Below are 25,237 nucleotides of genomic sequence, written 5' to 3'. Positions count from 1 at the left end.
AAAATTAGAGATACCTTCTAGGTAACAAGGTACATGTGTGCCAAGTTGCTTTAGACTCTTCGCGACCCTATGGACTGTAGCCTTCCAGGCTCCTCTGAGAGATTTTCCAGGTAAGAATACTATAGTGGGTTGCTGTGCCCTCCTCCACGGAGTCTTCCTGACATAGGGATCGAACCCACCCTCATGTCTCCTGCATTGGCAGGTGGGTTCTTTACTGCTCGCACCACCAGGTAACAAGGTACCTACCTACAGGGTAATTCTGGTGAGCCTATTAGCAAATTTTTCAAGCAGAAGCTTTGCATGCCAGGAGAGAGTAGGATGATATATTCAAATTACTTGAAGAAAATAGCTGTCAATAAAAAATACTTCACCCATCAAGTTGTCCTTCAGAAATGAAAGAGATATAAAGACTGCAGGAAAATAACACAAGCTGAATGCCCACTCTGACCATTTTATTTAGTTCAGTTAGTTAGTCAGTTCAGTCTCTCAGTCGTGTCCGACTCGTTGCGACCCCATGAATCACAGCATGCCAGGCCTCCATGTCCATCACAAACTCCCGGAGTTCACTCAGACTCATGCCCATTGAGTCGGTGATGCCATCCAACCATCTCATCCTCTGTCGTCCCCTTCTCCTCCTGCCCCCAATCCTTTCCAGCATCAGGGTCTTTTCCAATGAGTCAACTCTTTGCACGAGGTGGCCAAAGTATTGGAGTTTCAGCTTCAGATTAAGTCCCTCCAATGAACATCTAGGATCTGTCTCCTTCAGGATGGACTGGTTAGATCTCCTTGCAGTCCAAGGGACTCTCAAGAGTCTTCTCCACACCACAGTTCAAAAGCATCAATTTTTTGGCACTCCGCTTTCTTCACAATCCAACTCTCACATCCATCCGTACATGACCACTGGAAAAACCATAGCCTTGACCAGATGGACCTTTGTTGACAAAGTAATGTCTCTGCTTTTTAATATGCTCTCTAGGTTGGTCATAACTTTCCTTCCAAGGAGTAAGCGTCTTTTAATTTCATGGCTGCAGTCACCATCTGCAGTGATTTTGGATCCCAGAAAAATAAAGTCTGACACTGTTTCCACTGTCTCCCCATCTATTTCCCATGAGGTGATGGGACCAGGTGCCATGATCTTAGTTTTCTGAATGTTGAGTCTTAAGCCAACTTTTTCACTCTCCTCTTTCACTTTCATCAAGAGGCTTTTTAGTTCCTCTTCACTTTCTCCCATAAGGGTGGTGTCATCTGCATATCTTAGGTTATTGATATTTCTCCCGGCAGTCTTGATTCCAGCTTGTGCTTCATCCAGCCCAGCGTTTTCGTGATGTACTCTGCATATAAGTTAAATAAGCAGGGTGACAATATACAGCCTTGACATACTCCTTTTCCTATTTGGAACCAGTCTGTTGTTCCATGTCCAGTTCTAACTGTTACTTCCTGACCTGCATACAGGTTTCTCAAGAGGCAGGTCAGGTGGTCTGGTATTCCCATCTCCTTCAGAATTTTCCACAGTTTATTGTGATCTACACAGTCAAGGCTTTGGCATAGTCAATAAAGCAGAAATAGATGTTTTTCTGGAACTCTTTGCTTTTTCGATGATCCAGCATATGTTGGCAATTTGATCTCTGGTTCCTCTGCCTTTTCTAAAACCAGCTTGAACATTTGGAAGTTCAACTTCATGTATTGCTGAAGCCTGCCTTGGAGAATTCCAACACTGATAGATGAGTGCAGTGTGCGGTAGTTTGAGCATTCTTTGGCATTGCCTTTCTTGGGATTGGAATGATAACGGACCCTTTTCCAGTCCTGTGGCCACTGCTGAGTTTTCCAATTTGCTGGCATATTGAGTGCAGCACTTTCACAGCATCATCTTTTAGGATTTGAAATAGCTCAACTGGAATTCCATCACCTCCACTAGCTTTGTTCGTAGTGATGCTTCTTAAGGCCCCTTGACTTCACATTCCAGGATGTCTGGCTCTAGGTGAGTGATCACACCATCATGGTTATCGGGTCATGAAGATCTTTTTTTGTACAGTTCTTCTGTGTATTTTTGCCACCTCTTCTTAATATCTTCTGCTTCTGTTAGTCCATACCTTTTCTGTCCTTATTGTGCCCATCTTTGCATGAAATGTTCACTTGGTATCTCTAATTTTTTCTTGAAAGAGTCTTAGTCTTTCCCATTCTGTTGTTTCCTCTATTTCTTTGCATTGATAGCTGAGGAAGGCTTTCTTATCTCTCCTGGCTATTCTTTGGAACTCTGCATTCAAATGGGAATATCTTTCCTTTTCTCCTTTGCTTTTCTTTCTCTTCTTTTCACAGCTATTTGTAAGGCCTCCCAGACACCATTTTAGGTTTTTGTATTTCTTTTCCATGGGGATGGTCTTGATCCCTGTCTCCTGTACAATGTCACGAACCTCCATCCATAGTTCATCAGGCACTCTGTCTATCAGATCTAGTCCCTTAAATCTATTTCTCACTTCCACTGTATAGTCATAAGGGATTTGATTTAGGTCATACCTGAATGGTCTAGTGGTTATCCCTACCTTCTTCAGTTTAAGTCTGAATTTGGCAATAAGGAGTTCATGATCTGAGCCACAGTCAGCTCCTGGTCTTGTTTTTGCTGACTGTATAGAGCTTCTCCATCTTTGGCTGCAAAGAATATAATCAATCTGATTTTTGGTGTTGACCACTCGTGATGATGCCATGTGTAGAGTCTTCTCTTGTGTTGTTGGAAGCGGGTGTTTGCTATGACCAGTGTGTTCTCTTGGCAAAACTCTATTAGCCTTTGCCCTGCTTCATTCTGTACTCCAAGGCCAAATTTGCCTGTTACTCCAGGTGTTTCTTGACTTCCTACTTTTGCATTCCAGTCCCCTATAAGAAAAAGGACATCTTTTTTGGGTGTTAGTTCTAAAAGGTCTTGTAGCAAGTACCAAATATTCTAGCTATAACCATTAGGTTAGGAAAAAAGAAACAAAAGACAAGTTAATTCAGAAAGGTGGAAATGAAATCATCTCTGTTTGCAGTGACATTATCTTATATGTAGAAAACTGTAACATCTCTACCAAAAAACTGTTAGAAGTAATGAATTCAGTAAAGGTATAGAATACAAAATCAATATACAAATCGTTGTTGTATTCCTATGCACTAATAATGAACTGTCTGAAAGATAAATTAAGAATGCAACCCCATTTACAGTCGCATCAAGACAGTAAAGTACTTACAAATAAGTTTTACCAAGGAGTTGAAGGCCTGTATGCTGATTAATAAAATGTTGTTGAAAGTCATTGAAGTAGACGCACACACAAATTGAAAGATATCCTGTGTTCTTGAATTGGAAGAATTAATATAAAAATGTTCATGCTGATCAAAGTTATCTTCATAATCAATACAATCCCTATCAAAATTTCAGTGGCATTTTTCACAGAAATATAAAAACTATTCTGAAATTTATATGAAACCATAAAAGACCCAAATAGCCAAAGCAATCTTGAGAAAGAAGGACAGAGTTGGAGGCATCACACTCCCTGATTTCAAGCTATTATGAGCTTTGTTGTTCTTCATTCGCTCAGTCCTATCCAATGAAGCTTCAACTTCAGCGTCGGTCCTTCCAGTGAATATTCAGGGTTGATTTTCTTTAGGATTGATTGTGAGCTATGGTAATCAGAATAGTACAGTACTCAAATAAAGCATGCATAAGAGCTGGAACAGAATAGAGAGTCTGGTCAGAAACCCAAGCACAATATGGTCAATTAAGTTTTGATGAGGATGCCAACAACACACAGTGGGGAAAGGACAGTTTCTTTAATAAATTACGTTGGGAAAACTAGGTATCCACATGCAAAAGAATGAAGCTGGACCCCTATTTTATACCATTCACAAAAACTGACTTGAAATGGATAAACTGTACATATAAGACCTGAAATTATAAAACTCCTAGAAGAAAACTTAGGGGAAAAGATCCTAGATGTAGTTGGTCTTAGCAGTGGTTTCTTGGATAAGATAACAAAAGTGTAGGCAACAGAAGCTAAAAGAAACAAGTGGGACTACATCAAACTAAAAAGATTCTGCACAGCAAAGGAGAATTTACTGAAAAGGCAACCTATAGAATAGAAGATATTTAGAAACTATATATCTAATGAAAGATTAATATAAAAAAATACACAGAACTCATATAGCTGAATAATACAAAGAAAGATAGTACAATTAAAAATGGGCAAAAGACTTGAATAGACATTTTCCCCAAAGAACGATGTACCAATGGCCAGAAGATAATGAAAAGGTGCTGTATATCAGTAATCATCAGGGAAGTGCAAACCAAAACCTCGAAGAGAAATCCCCTCACACCTCTTAGAGTGGCTATTATCAAAAAGACAAGAGGTAGCAGATAGCAAGGATTTGGAGAAAACGGAACCCTTACACTCTGTTGGTGGGAATGTAACATGGTATATCAGCATACCCATGTTCATTTCAGCACTATTTACACTAGTCAACATTTGTAAATAACCTTAATGTCTTTCCATGGATGAATGGATAAAGGAAAAGTGATTTTTGTAGATGATTCAGCCAATAAGAAAAATAAATATCATTTGTGACAGTATGGATGAATCTGGAGGGGATTTATGCTAAGTGAAATGTGAAAGACAAAGAAAGATACTGTATGGTATCACTTACACATGCAATCTTTGAATTAAAAAGAAAAAAAACAAGACAGTTTCAAAGAAACAGAATAGAATGTTGGATTCCAGGGCCTGGAAGAATGGTAAATGGGTGATAAGATCCAAGGGCGTACCTTTTTAGTTTTGAGAAGATTAAGTTCTGAGAAGCTAACATATAGCATGGTTCGGTTCAGTTCAGTTCAGTTCAGTTGCTCAGTTGTGTCTGACTCTTCACGACCCCATGGACTGCAGCACGCCAGGCCTGCCTTTCCAACATCAACTCCCGGAGTTTACTCAAACTCATCTCCATTGAGTTCGTGATGCCATCCAACCATCTCATGCTCTGTCATCCCCTTCTCCTCCTGCCCTCAATCTTTCCCAGCATCAGGGTCTTTTCCAGTGAGTCAGTTCTTTGCATCAGGTGGCCAAAGTATTGGAGTTTCAGCTTCAGCATCAGTCCTTTCCAGTGAACACCCAGGACTCATCTCCTTCAGGATGGTCTGGTTGGATCTTCTGGCAGTCCAAGGGACTCTCCAGAGTTTTCTACAACACCACAGCTCAAAAGCATCAATTCTTCAGTGCTCAGCTTTCCTTATAGTCCATCTCTCACATCCATATGTGACTGGAAAAACCATAGCTTTGACTAGACAGACCTTTGTTGACAAAGTAATGTCTCTGCTTTTTAATATGCTATCTAGGTTGGTCATAACTTTCCTTCCAAGGAGTAAGCGTCTTTTAATTTCATGGCTGCAGTCACTATCTGCAGTGATTTTGGAGCCCCCCAAAGTAAAGTCTGTCACTGTTTCCACTGTTTCCCCATCTATTTGCCATGAAGTGATGGGACCGGATGCCATAATCTTAGTTTTGTGAATGTTGAGCTTTAAGACAGCTTTTTCACTCTCCTCTTTCACTTTCACCAAGAGGCTCTTTAGTTCTTCACTTTCTCCCATAAGGTTGGTGTCACCTGCATATCTTAGGTTATTGATATTTCTCCCAGCAATCTTGATTCCAGCTTGTGCTTCTTCCAGACCAGCGTTTCTCATGATGTACTCTGCATATAAGTTAAATAAGTAGAGTGACAATATATAGCCTTGACGTACTCCTTTTCCTATTTGGAACCAGTCTGTTGTTCCATGTCCAGTTCTAACTGTTGCTTCCTGACCTCCATACAGGTTTCTCAAGAGGCAGGTCAGGTGGTCTGGTATTCCCATCTCTTGAAGAGCTGTCCACAGTTTATTGTGATTCACACAGTCAAAGGCTTTGGCGCAGTCAATAATACAGAAGTAGATGTCTTTCTGGAACTCTCTTGCTTTTTCAATGATCCAACAGATTTTGGCAATTTGTCTCTGGTTCCTCTGCCTTTTCTAAAACCAGCTTGAACATCTGGAAGTTCACGGTTTACATATTGCTGAATCCTGGCTTGGAGAATTTTGAGCATTACTTTACTAGCGTTTGAGATGAGTGCAATTGTGTGGTAGTTTGAGCATTCTTTGGCATTGCTTTTCTTAGGGATTGGAATGAAAACTGACCTTTTCCAGTCCTGTGGCCACTTCTGAGTTTTCCCAATGCTGGCATATTGAATGTAGCACTTTCAAAGCATCATCTTTTAGAATTTGAAATAATTCAACTGGAATTCCATCACTTCCACTAGTTTTGTTCATAGTGATGCTTCCTAAGACCCACTTGATTTCACATTCCACGATGTCTGGCTCTAGGTGAGTGATCACACCATTGTGATTATCTGGGTCGTGAAGATCTTTTTTGTACAGTTCTTCTGTGTGTTCTTGCCACCTCTTCTTAATCTTCTGCTTCTGTTATGTCCATACCATTTCTGTCCTTTATTGAGCCCATTTTTGCATGAAATGTTCACTTGGTATCTCTGATTTTCTTGAAGAGATCTCTAGTCTTTCCCATTCTAGTTAATATGGCATTGTGTATTTGAGAGTTACTGAGAGTACATCTTAAGCATTCTCACCACATGTACGTGTGAACCCACATACAAAGTGTTAACAGTGTTAGCCATGTGAAATGATGGCGGTATTATGTTCATCTTGACAGTCATTTTACCATGATTTACCATTTTACCATATATCATCACATCTCGCACTTTTAATATATATGGTTATATTTGTCAGTTATTCCTCAATAGAATAAAAAATAAAAGGAAAGTTTGGGAACATATTCTTTAAAAATATTCTCTACTTTGTCCTAATGCACTCATTTACTTACATGAGTCCTCTCAGAGCTCTCCTCTACGCTTCTTTCCTTGTGTCCCCCACATCCATGCCCTCATGGATTTTTGCATTCTATTTCCTGGGCTTTTGCATTCTATTTCCTGGGCTGTCTCTAATGTATATTCGTTCTTCAGCCTCATTACTACTGTATTGGTCCAGGTAGTTATTGTCTTTTCCTCTGTTCATTGGTCTGCTTCCACATATGTGTTATGTTTCTCATGGCTGTCAGAGTGATCTTTTCAAAAATCTTAACTTAAACCACTCTCCTCTTAAAAATCACTAGTGCTTGTCTTCCACTGGGTGAAAATCTAAACTACTTGGCCTCTCATACCCTTCACTTTCTCATTCTTTGCTTTTCTTAGTACTTTCTTAAGCATACAAGTTAAGTCATGATTAACTTATTATTTTCCAAAGATATCATTAAAATTATTTTCGGGTTATAATTTCTTCTTCTTAAAAGCCACACTCACACACTCTTAAATTCACCTAGAAAGCTGCTATATTTTCCTCTAAGATACTGCTTACTACTTGTTTTGTGAAGTGATCACTAATAATCTCAGTCCTAAGCAGTTTATATTTACTTCCTGTCTCTGTTTTCCTGTGGCATTTTTAAGTTTATGCCTTCATTATCATATATCTTTTATATTATAATTATTTTTAGTCTTTCTCTATTTAACTTCATAAGCACCCTGAGGGCAGAGAGTGCATTTGCACATCTTTTAACAAATTCCCAGCACACAACACAGTGCATGGTACATGGCAGTCATTGAGGGAAATCTATGGGAAGTGAATTGTAAGTAGATGAAAATAGTTATTGAAATGTATCATAAATAGGAAACAAGATGTTTCATTCAGGCTATTGCAATATAAGACATTAATTTTTTAGAACTTTCCAACATTAGTAAAAAAGCCCATAAATTTTTAGAGGGCTTTTCCAAATTTTGAAGTATTTTCACTTCATCCCATAGGTTTTTCAACACCTGGGACAACATTAGAGATATTTTTTAATAAGAAAATGTAATTTAGTTTTCCTTTAGTAATTGAGATACTGATGCTATATATATATAACATTCTACTTTTGGATGTGCATGTTATAGAATGCTTACCTCTGACCTACTTATAGCACATTTTGTATCACAGTGGATGACGTAGTAGATGAAAGTGATGACAACGATGATATTGATTTAGAAGCTGAAAATGAAACTGAAAATGAAGATGACCTAGATCAAAATTTTAAGGTTGGTATAAATTTCTGTTTTCAGCCAATTTATGAATGTATACACAGTTGTAGAAAAAAGATTGGGTAGATATATATAGCTATTGAAAGTGAAAGTCGCTGAGTCGTGTCTGACTCTTTGCCCGAATTCTCTGGGCCAGAATACTGGAGAGGGTAGCCTTTCCCTTCTCCAGGGGATTTCCCAACCCAGGGATTGAACCCAGGTCTCCTGCATTGCAGGCAGATTCTTTACTAGCTGAGCCACAAAGGAAGCCCAAGAATACTGGAGTGGGTAGCCTATCCCTTCTCCAGCAGATCTTCCCGACCCAGAAATCAAACTGGGGTCTCCTGCATTGAGGGGGATTCTTTCCCAACTGAGCTATCAGGGAACAGTAGATAAATTTGTTTTATCCACATCTTTTTTTGTCATGACTAATTGGACACTAAGCTATTGAAAGGAAAATAATGTTGCTTTAAATACATTGTCTGTAAAGGGCCTTAAAATAAAATATTTTCACTCTTTTCTGACCAGAGAGATTTTATCTAACCTTTCTGACTTAGATTTTAAAGTCTAGGGAAATCTAAGTTTGAGTCACAACTTACTTCGCTTTATTAAGTGGTAGAGGGGGCCATTTTAGTATCTGTAGAAAAACATCTGTTTAATTCCTTCATTTTTCAACTGCTTAGCTTTTATAACTTTTGGGGGCAGAGGGAGTTTGTTTGACTCTCATCTCCTTGGGCCTTTTTGTCTTGAAATGCTACATGGAAATTGGTTTACACTGAGTATTTGACTGTCTTTGGAGATAGAGTCTAAGATAGTGGAAGGAGATTTCTATCTTAACAGCAGATGTAGAACCAGTTTTATGTGATAACCAAGGCAAGCTTTGGCTAAATTGCAGAGGTAACATGATGGTATGCATCCTGGCATCAAGAAGCTACAAAGAAGAAAAACAGTGCAGGCTCTGGAAAGAAAGTGAAGTTGCTCAGTCGTATCCCGACTCTTTATGACCCCATGGACTGTAGCCTGCCAGGCTCCTCCAGCCGTGGGATTTTCCAGACAAGAATACTGGAGTGGGGTGCCATTTCCTTCTCCAGGGGATCTTCCCGACTCAGGGATCAAACCTGGTTCTCCTGCAGGCACTCTTTACCGTCTGAACTACCAGGGAAGCCACAGGCTCTGGTGTTCAAGGCAAAAAATCTGGGGTAGCTGTATGTTGGTGGTTCTGGATTTGATATGGTGAATGAACTGGTAGAATCTGAGGTAGGACAGGTCAGGAGAGTTTACATTCTGTATATAAAGTGTTCCTTAGATAACAAGAGGTATATTAAAATCAACTGTTTGGATTTATTGGGATATGAGTGTCTAGAGATAGTAAAATTTTGTACATTAATACTAAGTTTATAATTTAAAGTTTTTTATGTTATTGGAAACCTTTCTTTTATGTATGTTTCCATGTCTGTTAAAAACAGAGTATTTTGAATATAACTTATTCTTTCTGGCTCAGGGTCCTTATTAAAAATGTCTACAGATGTGATCTGCAGATGTAAAAATGGAAATTGGTAGGGAAGTAGAACTCAATAGGAATTTATAACAGTGATACTAATTTTTCTGCTTGGAGGTTGTCAGTGTATATGCATGAATACATATTTAAAATTTTTTTAAATATCATTTGAAGGTAAGTTACATACCTTATATATCATGGTTGTTTATCCCTAAATATATTAGTGTGTATTTCCTAAGGACAGTGATACAGTCATCTCTCAGTGTCCTGGGGTACTGGTCCCTGGACCCACCTTGGATACCAAAATCCACAGATACTCAGTTTCCTTATATAAAGTGATAAAGTAATTGCATGTAACCTATGCACATCCTCCCATATACTTTGTCATCTCTAGATTACCTATAATACCTAATAATATAGAAATAGTACGTAAATAGTTGTAAGTAAAATGTAAATGTTGTGTATATAGTTATTGGCATGCCACAAATTCATGTTTTACTCTTTGGAATTGTGTTTCTTTAAAACTTTCAATCCACGGTTGGTTGAATCTGAGGAATGGCAACATGTGGATATAGAGGACTGGCTGTTCTCTCCTATATAACCCAATACAGTCACCAGCTTAATACATTTAAAGTGATAGTATCATTTTTATCTTATCTACCATCCACATTCCATTTTGTTAGCTGATCTAATAATGTCCTTTATAAGATTTTTTTTTCTCTCCAGTATAGAATCTAGCATCAGGTATTGCATGTAATTATCTTGTCTCTTAAGTCTCCTTTAATTTAGAACGTTTCCACAGATTTCTTTTTTGGCATTCACATCTATAAAAAAGTTATTGGCAGTATTACTCACTAGGGTATTTGAGATTGCTCACATTTACCTCATTTTACCTTAAGACAGCAATCATGTGATAAGAACAAGTCCTGTGCTAGTCCATGTGCCTTACATATATAGACATACCTTGTTTTATTACACTTTGCTTTATTGTGCTTTGTAGATACTGTGTTCTTAACAAATTGGAGAAAGTTTGTGGCAACCTTATGTGGAACAAGCCTATTGGTGCCATTTTTCCAACAGCATTTGCTCACTTAATGTCTCTGTGTGACATTTTTTGTAGTTTTACAATGTTTCAAACTTTTTCAGTATTAATATATTGATATTTGTTATGGCTATCTGTGACCGGTGATTTTGATTATAATTATTTAGCAATAAATATTTTTAAATTAGGATATTGTTTTTTTTTAGATGTTATGTATTGAACACTTAATGAACCACAGTATAGTGTGAACATAACTTTTATATGTATTGGAAAACCAAAAATTCACCTGACTTGCTTTATTGTGACATTTGTTTTATTGTGGAGGTCTGGAACTGAAGCTGTGTCCGGGTATGCCTATAGTAGTCATTAAATCCTGTAAGGTATGTGGTATTATTACCTCTGCTTTACAGGGCTGATAAATGGAAACCAAAAACTCAGAAAGGTTATCAGCTGTAGAGACTGCAATCACACTTGAACACAGATGTTAAACCTGTAGTGATTCCATTCTCTTTGCCCTAGATTTTTCAGAGTTTGGAAAATTTATAGAAATTTGGAGGTTCTAGAAGACTTGTCTTCAGATTGCCAGAACTAGTCAGCTTATAATCTTCAATATATTCTTTTTTTCCCTCCTTAATTTTAGAAGAACTTTAAGAAGTAGGGTTATTTTTTCTGAATGTGTCAGGAGCTCTTTATCTTTGTTTTTCCCCAAACCAAAACAGAAATTTTTTGCTGTTGACTTCTCAAAGTAGTTTTCTTTCCTCACTGTGCCTGTTTTACAGGTAAATTAAAAAAAATTTTTTTTAAATGGCCACTTTGTAAAGCTGTATCATCATAAAATAATACTGAATATTGGACTGCTAGTGTGTTTAGAGAAAGGAATATCTTTAAAGTTTTTTTTATTATTTTGAAAGTGTTATCTACTTTAATAGATGCTAATCAAGACAATTATGTATTTTTGGTTTTTCAAAGCATAATTTAAGGATATATGAAATTATATATTTTATGTATATGATACAATAATTAATATGATACTCTTTAAATAAAACTGGTCTTTATTATTTATGGCAATGGGAAAAATAATTTTATTGGTTAAAGAAATAATAGCTAAACTCCTTATTATGAGATATGGGAAATACTTAGTATATTTTTCTTTTTTAAATTACTTGTTAATATGACAGTATATAAATATAATCAGATGCATGTATATAAAATATTTTAAGGATTGACAATAGCATGAATTTAAATCTGAAAAATAAGTAGTTTGTTCTTACTGTCTTTCTTTAACCATCAACACAGGTAGTGATGGATTTGTATTTGTGTTAGGCCAGAGTTGTTAAGGGTCCTAGAAGCTAGCTTGGATAGTAGGTAACTGACATTTATCTTTCCATCATGATGTATATTGTCTTCTTGTACAGGTACAGATCAGATTGATCCTGGGTGCATATCTTATTCCTATGAGGTCATATTTCTTTACATTTACTGTCTATTTTTTTCGCCCAAAGAGACATGGAAATCATTTCCAGCTGTTGTTTCACTCCTCAGTGTTTTTTTCCCCTGAACAACAGAGTGAATGAATCCTGAATCTTTTCTAAGGGAACTTTATTGCCCATGGAATATAAGAGTGTGTGATAACCATTGCTCTCTCTTGAGGCAGTGCATTATGTTGGCTAACAGCATATTCTTTGAAATCACTGATTGATTTTACATTCTGCTCCTGTTTGCAAGCCACTTAACCTCACTGTACTTCAGTCTCTTCTTTTGTTAAATGGAGATGATGATACTACTTTACAGTATTCTTACACAGATTAAATTAGATCATAAGGTAACATCCTTAGCATATTGCCTCACATATTTTCATTGCTCGATAAAAGTTATTTTGATTATCACTGCCACCATCATATACTTAGGTTTTTCAGTTTAGTTTTCTGAAGTTTTACTGCCCTTTAATCTGAGCAAAATGATGGCAGTTAGTGAGACTGGGGGCAGGGAGCATACTTTAGTATTGATCTTGATGTTAGTTTTTCTATCTTGAGGAGCACAAATACTGTATTATGTTAGAATAATCTTTGATTAAAAGAAAACAAAACAAAACAACCAAGACAGCAATAATACAACAACCAAAAAATATAAGCAAATTTTATTTTACAATGAAATTAATGCAGCCTTTCTGTAGTGATTATTGTCTATGTGCATGTAGTTAATAATTTGGAAACTTTAAATCTGAAATGTATTTTTCTTAATTAATGACATTCCATTTTTATTATTTCAGAATGATGATATTGAAACGGATATTAACAAACTAAAACCCCAGCAAGAACCAGGACGAACAATAGAAGAACTTAAAATGTATGAACACCTTTTCCCTGAGCTTGTTGATGATTTTCAGGTATAAATATAGACAATTCAGCATCTTAACTCATTTTAAGAAACAGTTCTTTTTTTCTTAGACCCATAATCACTCTTTTCTTTCTTCATTTCATTTCTAAAAGATGAAAGTAGCATTGCTTTTCTGAGTGACTTTGGAGAATTATTTCAACATTCTGAGCTGCAAAATGAGAAACTGCTATCTGTAAAATGAGAGAACTAGACCATTTAAGTTTTGGACTAGCTTTTAAATTTTTTAATCATTTTTTAATCAAAATAATTGACATAGCTTTTATTAACTTTTAAAAATCATTAGAATGGCATTTCTGAAAGGGAGATGAGAGAAAATATTTAATTAAAAATATAGTCTGTGCTAGTTGAATTGTTTTTCCTAATAGTCACCATATAATCATGGAATATCAGAGAAAGAGGACAGCTGGAAGTTGTTTCTGAAATGTTGACAAGAAGTCACTCTCCTTATGAAGCAACTTAAAGACTTCATTGCCAGGAAAAATATCAATAAATTCAGATATGCAGATGATACCATTCTAATGACAGACAGTGAAGAGGAACAAAAGAGCCTCTTGGTAAGGGTGAAAGATGAGAGTGAAAAAGCTGGCTTAAAACTCAGTATTCAAAAAATGAAGATCATGGCATCTGGTCCTATCACTTCATGGCAAGAAGGGGGAAAAGTAGAAACAGTGACAAATTGTTTTTCTTGGGCTCCAAAATTGTTGTGGATGGTGACTGCAGCCATCAAATTAAAAGAGGCTTGCTTCTTGGAAGGAAAGCTATGACAAACCTAGTCAGTGTATTAAAGCAGAGATATCACTTTGCCGACAAAAGTCCGTCTGTGGTTTTTCCAGTAGTCATGTACGGATGAGAGAGTTGGACCATAAAGCAGGCTGAGCACCAAAGAATTGATGCTTTTGAACTGTGGTGCTAGAGAAGACTCTTGAGAATCCCTTGCACAGCAAGGAGATCAAACCAGTCCATCCTAAAGGAAATCATCCCTGAATATTCATCGGGAAGAACTGATGCTGAAGCTGAAGCTCTAGTACTTTGGCCACCTGATGCATACAGCCGACTCTTTGGAAAAGACCCTGATGCTGGGAAAGATTGAAGACAAAAGGAGAAGGGGGCTGCAGAGGGTGAGATGGTTAGATAGTATCACCAACACAATGGACATGAGTTTGAGTGAACTCTGGGAGATAATGAAGAACGGGGGAGCCTGGTGTGTTGCAGACTATGGGGTTGCAAAGAGTCAGACACAACTTGGTGACTGAACAACAAGTCCTCATTTATTTACTAGAATATAATATACAACCTGGATTGCACAGCTATTAAATGATAAAGCTGATTGAATTGATGGCAAGTAGTAGATGTAATATTTGCACTCCCTCTGCTGCTCACTTGTGGGTTCCTGAAACTGCCCAAGATCTTAAACTGTAAAATGAAGGGTTTGAATCATATAATTAGGATTTACTTATGTAAACCCCTTCCTCCAAGTTTCACACTTAATTTCCAGTTGCTTAAAGAAAAAGACTTAAATGTGAAGCTATTGAGAGATAAAAAGAGAGAAGTACTTGCTAGCTAATGTTTACATTTCACAGTTCTAATTATTCAGGTTTTTCTTTGGGAAATAATGAGCTTTGGATGTGATGGAAGAGGCAGCAGTTGCTCCCTCTCTCCCTCCCCTACTGTCTCGGTACTCCCCATAGAATTGGTGGATGTTGGAGGGTATGTTGAAATCAGGGGTAGGACAGAGAAAATCGGGAAAGAGGACAGGAGTGAAGGAGAGGATATTTGTTGAAAAGAAAAAGAAGAAGGCAGGAAGAGGCATTTGGGAAAGGATGCAGGGTGATTTTCTTTCGTGCAACCTACAGGAAGTATCTGGCTGCTCTTTTAACACTTTTGTGCCCACTGAAAAACCCAATGATAACAAATACTGCCAATTCAAAGCCTAAAAAATATTGTAGAAGGGATTTGGGGGAGGAATTGATTATTCTGTGAAGAAATGACCTAATTTCATCTCTGTCTTATATACATGTAAGAATTATATACTGTGCATAAAAATGGCAGGAGTTTTGATGTGGGAGTAGAGAAAAGTAAGTTTTTTTTTAATTAAGTGTGAAAAGTGAAAGTGAAAGTCACACAGTCGTGTCCAACTGTTTGCGACCCCATGGACTATACAGTCCATGGAATTCTCCAGGCCAGAATACTGGAGTGGAGAGCCTTTCCCTTCTCCAGAGGATCTTCCCAACCCAGGGATCAAAGCCAGGTCTCCTGCATTGCAGGTGGATTCTTTACCAGCTGAGCCACAAGTGAAACCAAAGAATACTGGAGTGGGTAGCCTATCCCTTCTCCAGTGGATCTTCCTAACCCAGGAATCGACTCGGGGTCTTCTGCATGCAGGCGGATTCTTTACCAACTGAGCTATCATTGGTTGGTTCTAAATAGGAACCAATGATAGCTCAGTTGGAAAGACTAGAGATCTCTTTCAAGAAAATTAGAGATACCAAGGGAATATTTCATGCAAAGATGAGTTCAATAAAGGACAGAAATGGCATGGACCTAACAGAAGCAGAAGATATTAAGAAGAGGTGGCAAAAATACACAGAAGAACTATACAAAAAAGATCTTCACGACCCAAATAATCACGATGGTGTCATCACTCACACTCACCTAGAGCCAGATATCCTGGAATGTGAAGTCAAGTGGGCCTTAGGAAGCATCACTACGAACAAAGCTAGTGGAAGTGATGGAATTCCAGTTGAGCTATTTCAAATCCTAAAAGATGATGCTGTGAAAGTGCTGCACTCAATATGCCAGCAAATTGGGAAATCTCAGCAGTGGCCACAGGACTGGAAAAGGTCAGTTTTCATTCCAATCCCTAAGAAAAGCAATGCCAAAGAATGCTCAAACTACCACACAATTGCACTCATCTCACACACTAGTAAAGTAATGCTCAAAATTCTCCAAGCCAGGCTTCAGCAATACGTGAACCGTGAACTTCCAGATGTTCAAGCTGGTTTTAGAAAAGGCAGAGGAACCAGAGATCAAATTGCCAACATCCGATGGATCATTGAAAAAGCAAGAGAGTTCCAGAGAAACATCTATTTCTGCTTTGTTAACTATGCCAAAGCCTTTGACTGTGTGGATCACAACAAACTGTGGACAGTTCTTCAAGAGATGGGAATAGCAGACCACCTGACCTGCCTCTGGAGAAACCTGTATGCAGGTCAGGAAGCAACAGTTAGAACTGGACATGGAACAACAGACTAGTTCCAAATAGGAAAAGAAGTACGTCAAGGTTGTATATTGTCACCTGCTTAATTAACTTATATGCAGAGTACATCATGAGAAACACTGGGCTGGATGAAGCACAGACTGGAATCAAGATTGCTGGGAGAAATATCAATAACCTCAGATATGCAGATGAACCACCCTTATGGCAGAAAGTGAAGAAGAACTGAAGAGCCTCCTGCTGAAAGTGAAAGAGGAGAGTGAAAAAATTGTCTTAAAGCTCAACATTCAGAAAACTAAGATCATAGCATCCGGTCCCATCACTTCATGGCAAATAGATGGGAGACAGTGGAAATAGTGGCTGACTTTATTTTTCTGGGCTCCAAAATCACTGCAGATGGTGACTGCAGCCATGAAATTAAAAGATGTTTACTCCTTGGAAGGAAAGTTATGACCAACCTAGATAGCATATTAAAAAGCAGAGACATTACTTTGTCAACAAAGGTCTGTCTAGTCAAGGCTATGGTTTTTCCAGTAGTCATGTATGGATGTGAGATTTGGACTATAAAGAAAGCTGAGCGCTGAAGAATTGATGCTTTTGAACTGTGGTGTTGGAGAAGACTCTTGAGAGTCCCTTGGACTGCAATGAGATCCAACCAGTCCATCCTAAAGGAGATCAGTTCTGGGTGTTCATTGGAGGGACTGATGTTGAAGCTGAAGCTCCAATACTTTGGCTACTTGGTGGGAAGAGCTGACTCATTTGAAAAGACCCTGATGCTGGGAAAGTTGAGGGCAGGAGGAGAAGGGGATGACAAGATGAGATTTTTGGATGGCATCACCGACTCATTGGACATGGGTTTGGGTAGACACGAGGAGTTGGTGATGGACAGGGAGGCCTGGCGTGCTGCGGTTCATGGGGTCCCTAAGAGTCGGACGCGACTGAACTGAACTGAACTGAACTGAGACAGGAAGTGTTTAGAAGATCTTTTCAGCTATCATTATCAAATACTAGCAGATCATGAGTTATTAAACAGAAATGAATTAATATTGATTATGACTTTTTCCATTTGAATTTGCATGTCGCTTTCAACATCAACCTCTGAAGCTTAAAATTACCTGATGTGTTTGTTTGTATCCTTAACACCACCCAGTTTGTTTCCAGATGTATTAAAGCTACTATTCAGTGGCCTGATGAAGGTAAAATGAGTGCATTTGAAGTCAACATAATTAACAACACAGTTTTTCGAGGGGACCTTGTGCATGCTTTTAAAGCTATAATTTTTCATTTGTTGCGACAAGTATAGTTTTGTTTCCTTTTGTTCCTTGATGGCAGAATATTAGAAGTGTCAGAATCCTGCGTTTTCACAGCTCTTCTTTCATACATCTGTATTAGCATAATGACATTTACCACGTGGACTTCTGTTATTCTTTTCCCCTCTTTTAAATATGGTTTTCAATTTTTATGAAAGTTATGCATGGACAGAGTTTAAAGAGCAAATAGTTTTACATAGTTTAATTGGAAAAAAACATTTTCTCCTTTCTATCTACCATTTCCTACAATCAACTTTCCATGCCTTTGAAGTTAATCTCTGTAGTTCTAAATGATATGCTTAATGTGCCTTGTCTTTATTTTTCCTGATTTCATTCTCTCTCTCTCTTTTTTTATTGTTAACTTAAGGTAGGCATCTAGTAATTTTCAGTCCTCTCTTCTAATATTTACATTTTAGGCTATACATTTTCCTCTAATGACTGTTTTAGTTGCATCAAACAGATTTTGCTATTTATTGCTGTCTTTATCTTTATTTTGAAACTTTTTGTCTATTATGGTTTTTTTCCTTTGATATACTGGTAATGTTTAAGTTGTCTCCTTAATCTGCAATTTTTAAATCTTTTTATTGAATTCTAGCATATTGCAGTACAGTGGGAGGACATCTCTTTATGATTATAATCTTTTGAAATTTTGGAGGTTTATCTTATGAGTTTGAATGACGTCAACTTTTGTTACTATTTCTCATGTCTTTTAAAAACATTCTGCTCCCATTAGGCACAACTGTATATTTGCCTATACAAGGACAAGATTGTTAATTGTATTTAGAAGTTCTTTTCTGTCCTTATAAATTTTTATTCCTGTGTTTCAATTACTGAGAAAAGTATGTTAAAGATTTCTCACCATGATTGTGAATTTGTTTCTTTTTGCATGTCTGTCAGTTTTTATTACATATTTTTGGAAGCTTATTATGTATTGTGTATAAGTATAAATTGATTTCCTTTCAAGTTGAACCTTTTAGTGAAGTTAGTTTTTATCTCTAAGACTTTAAGGCAAATTTTTTTTTTAAATATTGATATAGTTACATAAATTTTAGTTACTTGCCTAGTATCTTTTAAAATCTTTTCACCATCTTTTTGGTTTCCTTAGTTTTTTATCTTTTAAACAGCATGTATTAATACTTAGATTTTGAATTTAAACCCTGAGTCTTTGGTATTTAACTGGAGCATTTAGATTACTGATAATTATTCATATATTTGCATTAAGAGATCTTATTTTGTATTTTCATTTGTTTCATCTCTGTATCTTTTTCTTGCTTTCATTTGGATTATTTTTTTCCTCATTTGACTTTTTTCACCTTTGTTTGAAAACTTTGAAGTCTTGTTATTTTTGTTTCATTTGACTTACTTGACGTATAATTTATGTACAAAAATTGTATTCATTTAAAGTGTAAATTTGATATATATGCAGAAATTCTAATTAATCTTGATAAAATGGTAAATGTATTTTTACTAAGTTCTGAAGTTAATTAGGGTCGGTCTTTCTTCTTTCTCTTTATTATAAAAGAAAACTTTGTTGTTGTTGTTTAGTCACTTCATCATGTCCAACTCTTTTGTGACCCCTTGGACTGTAGCTCACAAGACTCTGTCCATGTGATTTCCCAGGCAACAGTACTGGAGTGGATAGCCATATCTCCAGGGTATTCTCCGGACCCATGGATCAAACATGTGTCTCCTGCATTGCAGGGAGATTCCTTACTATTGAGCCACCAGGGAAATTCAAAGGGAAACTTTGTTGCCATTTAGTCACTCAGTCATTCCAACTCCTTGGGGCCCTATGGACTGCAGCAGGCCAAGGCTTCCCTGTCCTTCACCATCTCCTGGAATTTGTTCAAACTCATGGCCACTGAGTTGGAGATACCACACAACCATCTCGTCTTCCGTTGTCCGCCTTCTCCTGCCTTCAATCTTACCCCCCAGCAGGGTCTTTTCCAATGAGTCAGCTCTTCGCATCAAATGACCAAAGTATTGGAACTTCAACTTTAGCATCAGTCCTTCCAATGAATATTCAGGACTGATTTCCTTTAGGATGGACTGATTTGATCTCCTTGCAGAAACTTAGGATACTTAAACTGTAAAATACCTCCCAAGCCAACTTCTATGCTTTGAATTTATATTTAACTAAATAAAATAAAACAAAATTCATGTAGTGGTACTGCTTTGTGTTTAGATTCAGTGTTTTAGATTCACTCACATTTTCATACCTTTTAATTTTTTTCATTATGTCAACCTATGGAATTGTTTCTGTCACCCCAGAAATTCTGCCTTTCCTTCTTTTTGTTTCTCAGTGCTACACTCTGGTAATTTCATCAGATCAGTCTGCCAGTTCCCTAATTCTGTTTTTAGCCCCAGCTAATCTGTCCTTGGGGCTTCCCTCATAGCTCATTTGGTAAAGAATCTGCCTGCAATACAGGAGACCCCAGTTCAATTCCTGGGTCAGGAAGATCCCCTGGAGAAGGGATAGGCTAACCACTCCCGTATTCTGGCCTGGAGAATTCCATGGACTAACTCCATGGTCACAAAGAGTCAGACACGAGTGAATGACTTTCAGTCTGTCTTTAGAAACATACATTAGGCATTTGAATTTATTTTTGATTTTTAGAACATTTGAAGAAATGTTTCATCAATCTTTAACTTGTTGTTTCTTGTCTTTTATTTATTTGAACATTCAAATACAGGCATTTCTTAGTCTTATAGTTCTAGTGTCTGAACTTCTTGCAGTTTTTCAATCATGAGCACAGCTGCTCATTTTCTTTATAATTTTGTTTGTGGAAATTCCAGAAATTTTTGTTTTTGTTGGTTTTGACAGGCACTGTAATAGATTAAATTTCTCACTGAGGGTTTTTGTATCACCCAGGTAATGTGAATCAGGCTACAGATTCATGTGATTTGATGGCAGGCTTTTGGTATCATTTTGTGAGTAATGCTGTTCTTCAACCGCTTAGTGCTAAGGTTTGAGACTGTTGTCTTTCCTTGCTGTTATTTGCTTTGTGGTGGGGTATTTCTAGGGCCTCTATATTGAAGATTTAGTTTTCTGGGGTTCCATCTTCATGGGAGGAGGGGTCTTCTGTTGGACTTCCTACCTTATGCAAGCTCTGGGTTACTGTCCTGTTCTTTATATTTTTTGAGATAGAAAAACCTAAACCCCAGGTCACCTGTTTTTGCAAATTGTTTTCTAAGTGAAGACCTGCTTCAGTTTGGGATCAACTTTGGGATCCTGTCTTCACTTATTATCTGGTCTTTTTCCTTGATTTCTTATTTACTTGTTGTTATACTTAGTATCTTTTAGTATTTCTCTCTCTTTCTCTTTTTTTTTTTATTTTGGCCATGCCACGTGGCTTGTGGTTATCTTGGCTGCCCGACCAGAGATTGAACCCAGGACATAGCAGTGGAATCCCAACTACTAGACCACCAGGGGACTTCCAGATACCTTAATATCTTATCCAACAATTGTGTATGTTTCTGTGGGGTAGATACCTCGCCCACCAGGTTTCCTACAACAGATTTTTTTAATGCAGATGTCTTCTCTTCAACCCTTTTAATGCAGAGAGACTTACCTATTACTTCCTTTGTACCTCCTTGTCTCCTGGGATTAGATAAGAGTACAGAGATTGAAAGTGAATTATGTTTGATTCAGTGTTTTTTTTTTTTTAATACAGTGGACATTCAAAGAGTGAATCACAGAGGATAAGATTCTTAATTTTGACTACATAATGTGTGTATAGAAGTTAAACACAATTAAAGGATGAATTGCAAATCCAGAAAAATTGTTGTAAAAATGGATTAAGGGGTGTGTATTTGTGTATGTGTGTGTGTATGTGTATGAGTGTGTGTGTGTGTGTGTGAATAAATGTGAGAATTTATACTACAAAACAAGAAAAACCCTATATACTAGCAACATATATTACCTATGAAGAATTAAACTGATTAATAGATGTATGGAAAATTGTTTGCTTTTCCAGTAGTCAAAGAAATTAAAATGGTAGTAAGACAATACTTCTTATCTACCACTTTAGAAAAAGCTTTTAAAAACTGTAGTACCTAATGTTGCAAAAGAATAGAGAAGTTAAATTAGATACTCTCATATAAAGTTACTGGGAATAGTGTTAATATAAGTATTTTTGGAAAGCATTTGGACAGATTATGTTAAACATTAAAATTGATTAGTGTCTGACCCTGTAATTTTATTTCAGTGCTTAGGAAATTATCCTAAACAAAAAATTTTATGCAAAAGGATGTTCATTGCAGAGTTCTTTATAATAGCAAAATTTTGGAAATGGCTTAAATCCTTCCCTAATTTGTAAAGGATTTAATGCCAAACAATAGAATAAAGGTTAGATCAATTGATGTATTTTGTTTGATAAAGTGTTATATAGATCAAAATAATGTCTAAAAGTATAGAAAGAGAAAAGGCTACCTGATCTGTCAGTAGTATCCTTTTTTTAACTTGTCTTCCAGGACACTTTTCTTTCTTGGTTTATTTTTCCAGCCCAATTTTTCCTTCTTCATATCCTGTTGTTTCATTTTCATTTCCTCAACCTCTTTAAGATTGTAGTATCACAGGGTACAGTCTTTGTCCTCTTCTCTGTTTCTTTCCACTGATAATTTCCAGTCTCATGGCTTAGAACGGTATCTGTATGTAAATGACTCTCAAGTTTACATCTCTGTATACAGCTTTCTTCTGACTTCTTGAAGCATACATCCATTTGCCTGCTTTACGTCCTTGTCTGTATGTGAATAGCTCACACTTAACATATCAGAGCTAACTCCTGATGCTTTTCAGTTGTTCAGGCAAACACCTGGTACCATCTATGACCTCTACCCTGTATCTGGTCTGTTTTAGGATATCCTGTCTCTGGCTCACAGTGCATTTAAAATACAACCACTTCTTACCAGCTTCTGTAGGTAACTGCAGAGGACTCTTTCTTAAAGACATTTTTGTTTATTTATTTTTATTTGGCAGTGTTGGGCCTCAGTTGAGGCACACGGGATCTTCACTGTGGCGCGGGCTTCTCTCTAGTTGTGGCTCACAGGCTCTAGAGCTCACAGGCTTAGTAGATGCAGTGTGCAGGCTTAGTTGCCCCTTGGCATGTGGGATCTTATTTACCCAACCAAGGATAAAACCCATGTCCCCTGCATTGGAAAGGGGATTCTTAATCACTGGACCATCAGGGAAGTCCCTCCAGAAGATTCTAAATGGGTCTTCCTACTTCTATACCCACCCAACTCCAGTACCCTGTTCCTCCCCAAAAAGACAGAACCGAATTAAGCAAAAAAATTATTTAGCCCCAAATGTTTAAATGCTGTGGTTAAGAAACACTGTGCTACAGTTTGGGTTTTTGTCTGCTCCTCCCTCCCCAGATAAGTCACGTCATGGTATTCTTCTCCTCAGAACCTTCCAGTGGCTCCCAGTCTCTTTCAGGGTGAAAACCAAAATTCTTAAAATAGCTTGAAAGGCCCTACAGTATCTGGCCCTCTTTACCTCTTGGAATTCATCTTGGTCCTTCAGTCCTGGCCATCTTAACCTCCTTGCTGTTCTCTGACCACACCAGGCCTTCTCCCACTCAAGGGCCTGGGTACCAGCGACCTTCACTGTCTTTGCTTGTATCTGCTCAGTGAGGCCTCCCTAACCAATGGCATTGATATTGCCATCTACCTCTCCTCCCCCAGCACTCCTGATTCCTATTACCCCTTTCCTCCTTTACCGCTTTCTAACATTCCATAAAATATATTTGTATAATGTTTATTAATTTTTGTTTTGACAGTCCTCTCCCCTTCTTCTCTAGAAGAATATACACTAAAAGAGGAATAGTTTTTGTTTTTTTTTTTCTTTTAAACTGATGAATCTTAAATGCCTGAAACAGTGCTTGGCACAAAATAGACACATCTGTTGAATCAATGAATAACAATTTAGCTGTTGTATTTCCTTTAATAGATTTTGGATGATATTAATGTCTTTATGCTTTTCTAAAACTTCCCATATTTGTTATTTATAAAACTATTTTTATAATAGTAAAATAAGTGTAATGAATTTTGTGCTGGTTAAACATTTTATCTTTTGTTAGCAAATTTAAAATATACCTGTTTTATCCATCTTTAAAATTTTCACTTGTTAGGCTTCTGAATCAGCATATAAAATATGATCTTAGTTTTGTATGTATTTTAATATGTGTTAATATTTACACATAAAATATTAAACATTTTTTCTTTATTTTCAAAGGGCTATGATTTAATCTCCAAAGAACCAAAGCCTTTTGTATTTGAGGGAAAAGTTCGTGGTCCTATTGTTGTTCCCACAGCGGGAGAGGAAGCATCTGGGAATTCAGGCAATTTAAGAAAAGGAATTGTAATGAAGACGACTGTGTCTCCTAAAGGAGATGAAGGTAATAAGAAAGCTATCTCTGTGGATCTGGCAAAAGAAGACATAAAAGAGAATGACAGAACATTACAGCAGCAGCTCGGAGATCAAAATAGAACTATTTCATCAGGCCACGGCTTAAACAATGATATAGTGAAGGCCTTGGACCGAATTACGTTGCAGAGTATTCCATCTCAAACAGCCCCAGGTTTGACTCCAGGAATGAAGGACTGCAGTCTCCCTGTCACTGTCCTTACGTGCACTAAAGCGTGTTCACACGTGGCTGCTTGTGGAAATGTTCTGTTTGAGGGAAGAACGGTTCAGCTAGGCAAGCTCTGCTGTACCGGAGTCGAAACTGAAGATGATGAAGACACGGAGTCTACTTCATCAGTGGAACAAGCATCAGTTGAAGTCCCTGATGTACCAACACTCCATGACTCTGATCTTTATATTGAGATTGTGAAAAGTACGAAGTCTGTCCCAGAATATTCAGAAGTGGCTTATCCTGATTATTTTGGTCACATTCCTCCTCCATTCAAAGAGCCTATTTTGGAAAGGCCTTATGGTGTACAAAGGTGAGTTGTGGATTTCCTTTTCTTCTTAAACAAGACCATTGTCAACATATGGGGCTTATGGGGAAAGAAAAAAACAAACAATTGCTTTGGGTTTTTAGGAAGAAAATTACTCTGAATTAAAGTTTGTGTCAGCAGAGCTCCTTGCCTGCCCGCTTGTATCCCTCACAAGCATCCTATATTAAAAAATCTTCTTGACTATTAGATTACTCTGAATTAAAGTTTGTTGTCGGCAGAGCTCCTTGCCTGCCCGCTGTATCCCTCAAGCATCCTAAATTAATAAATCTTCTTGACTATCAAGAGAAAAAAATAAAGTAAGCGTCATTTTTTATACTGCCTTTGGACATTTTGCATTGTTCTGAAATTATCCATGTGGGTTTATTTTCTAAGTTCATTACTTATTCAAATGAAGCCAGCATAATAAACCTGGCCATTGGACAGTTTATAAAAGATTATTTAGTAATCTTTGAATAAATATTGTATTAGTGATATATATTAATTTAGTAATTTGATTATTATTTGAACTTGATTTAGATATATAATCTAAAAATAGCAACATAGACATCATCATTTTGTTGTAAAATTTGGATTTAAAAATATACAATATAATAATTTAAGATTCATAGAATTGAACTTGTTAAATATTACCAATTAATTTTATTGGGTTGCCCACAAAGTTCATTTGGATTTTTCGTTTTGGTGTTTTGAAGAGCCCTAATGAACTT

At 37.1% G+C, this 25,237-nt stretch overlaps 1 protein-coding gene across 3 annotated transcripts in view; it reads left to right on the top strand.

The window, feature by feature from the left end:
* Positions 1–25,237, top strand: part of AGTPBP1 (ATP/GTP binding carboxypeptidase 1) — a 182,236-nt gene that overhangs the window by 80,676 nt on the left and 76,323 nt on the right. For all 3 annotated transcript variants that reach the window (XM_043453279.1, XM_043453281.1, XM_043453282.1), the window contains 3 exons: positions 8,027–8,124; positions 12,916–13,032; positions 23,803–24,515. In XM_043453279.1, coding sequence (XP_043309214.1) covers positions 8,027–8,124; positions 12,916–13,032; positions 23,803–24,515 — 928 coding nt within the window. The remainder of the gene's footprint in view (positions 1–8,026; positions 8,125–12,915; positions 13,033–23,802; positions 24,516–25,237) is intronic.

Source organism: Cervus canadensis, chromosome 30, assembly GCF_019320065.1.
Source record: "Cervus canadensis isolate Bull #8, Minnesota chromosome 30, ASM1932006v1, whole genome shotgun sequence".
In the NCBI taxonomy this organism is placed as follows: domain Eukaryota; kingdom Metazoa; phylum Chordata; class Mammalia; order Artiodactyla; family Cervidae; genus Cervus; species Cervus canadensis.
This window is presented reverse-complemented; position numbering and strand designations above follow the sequence as displayed.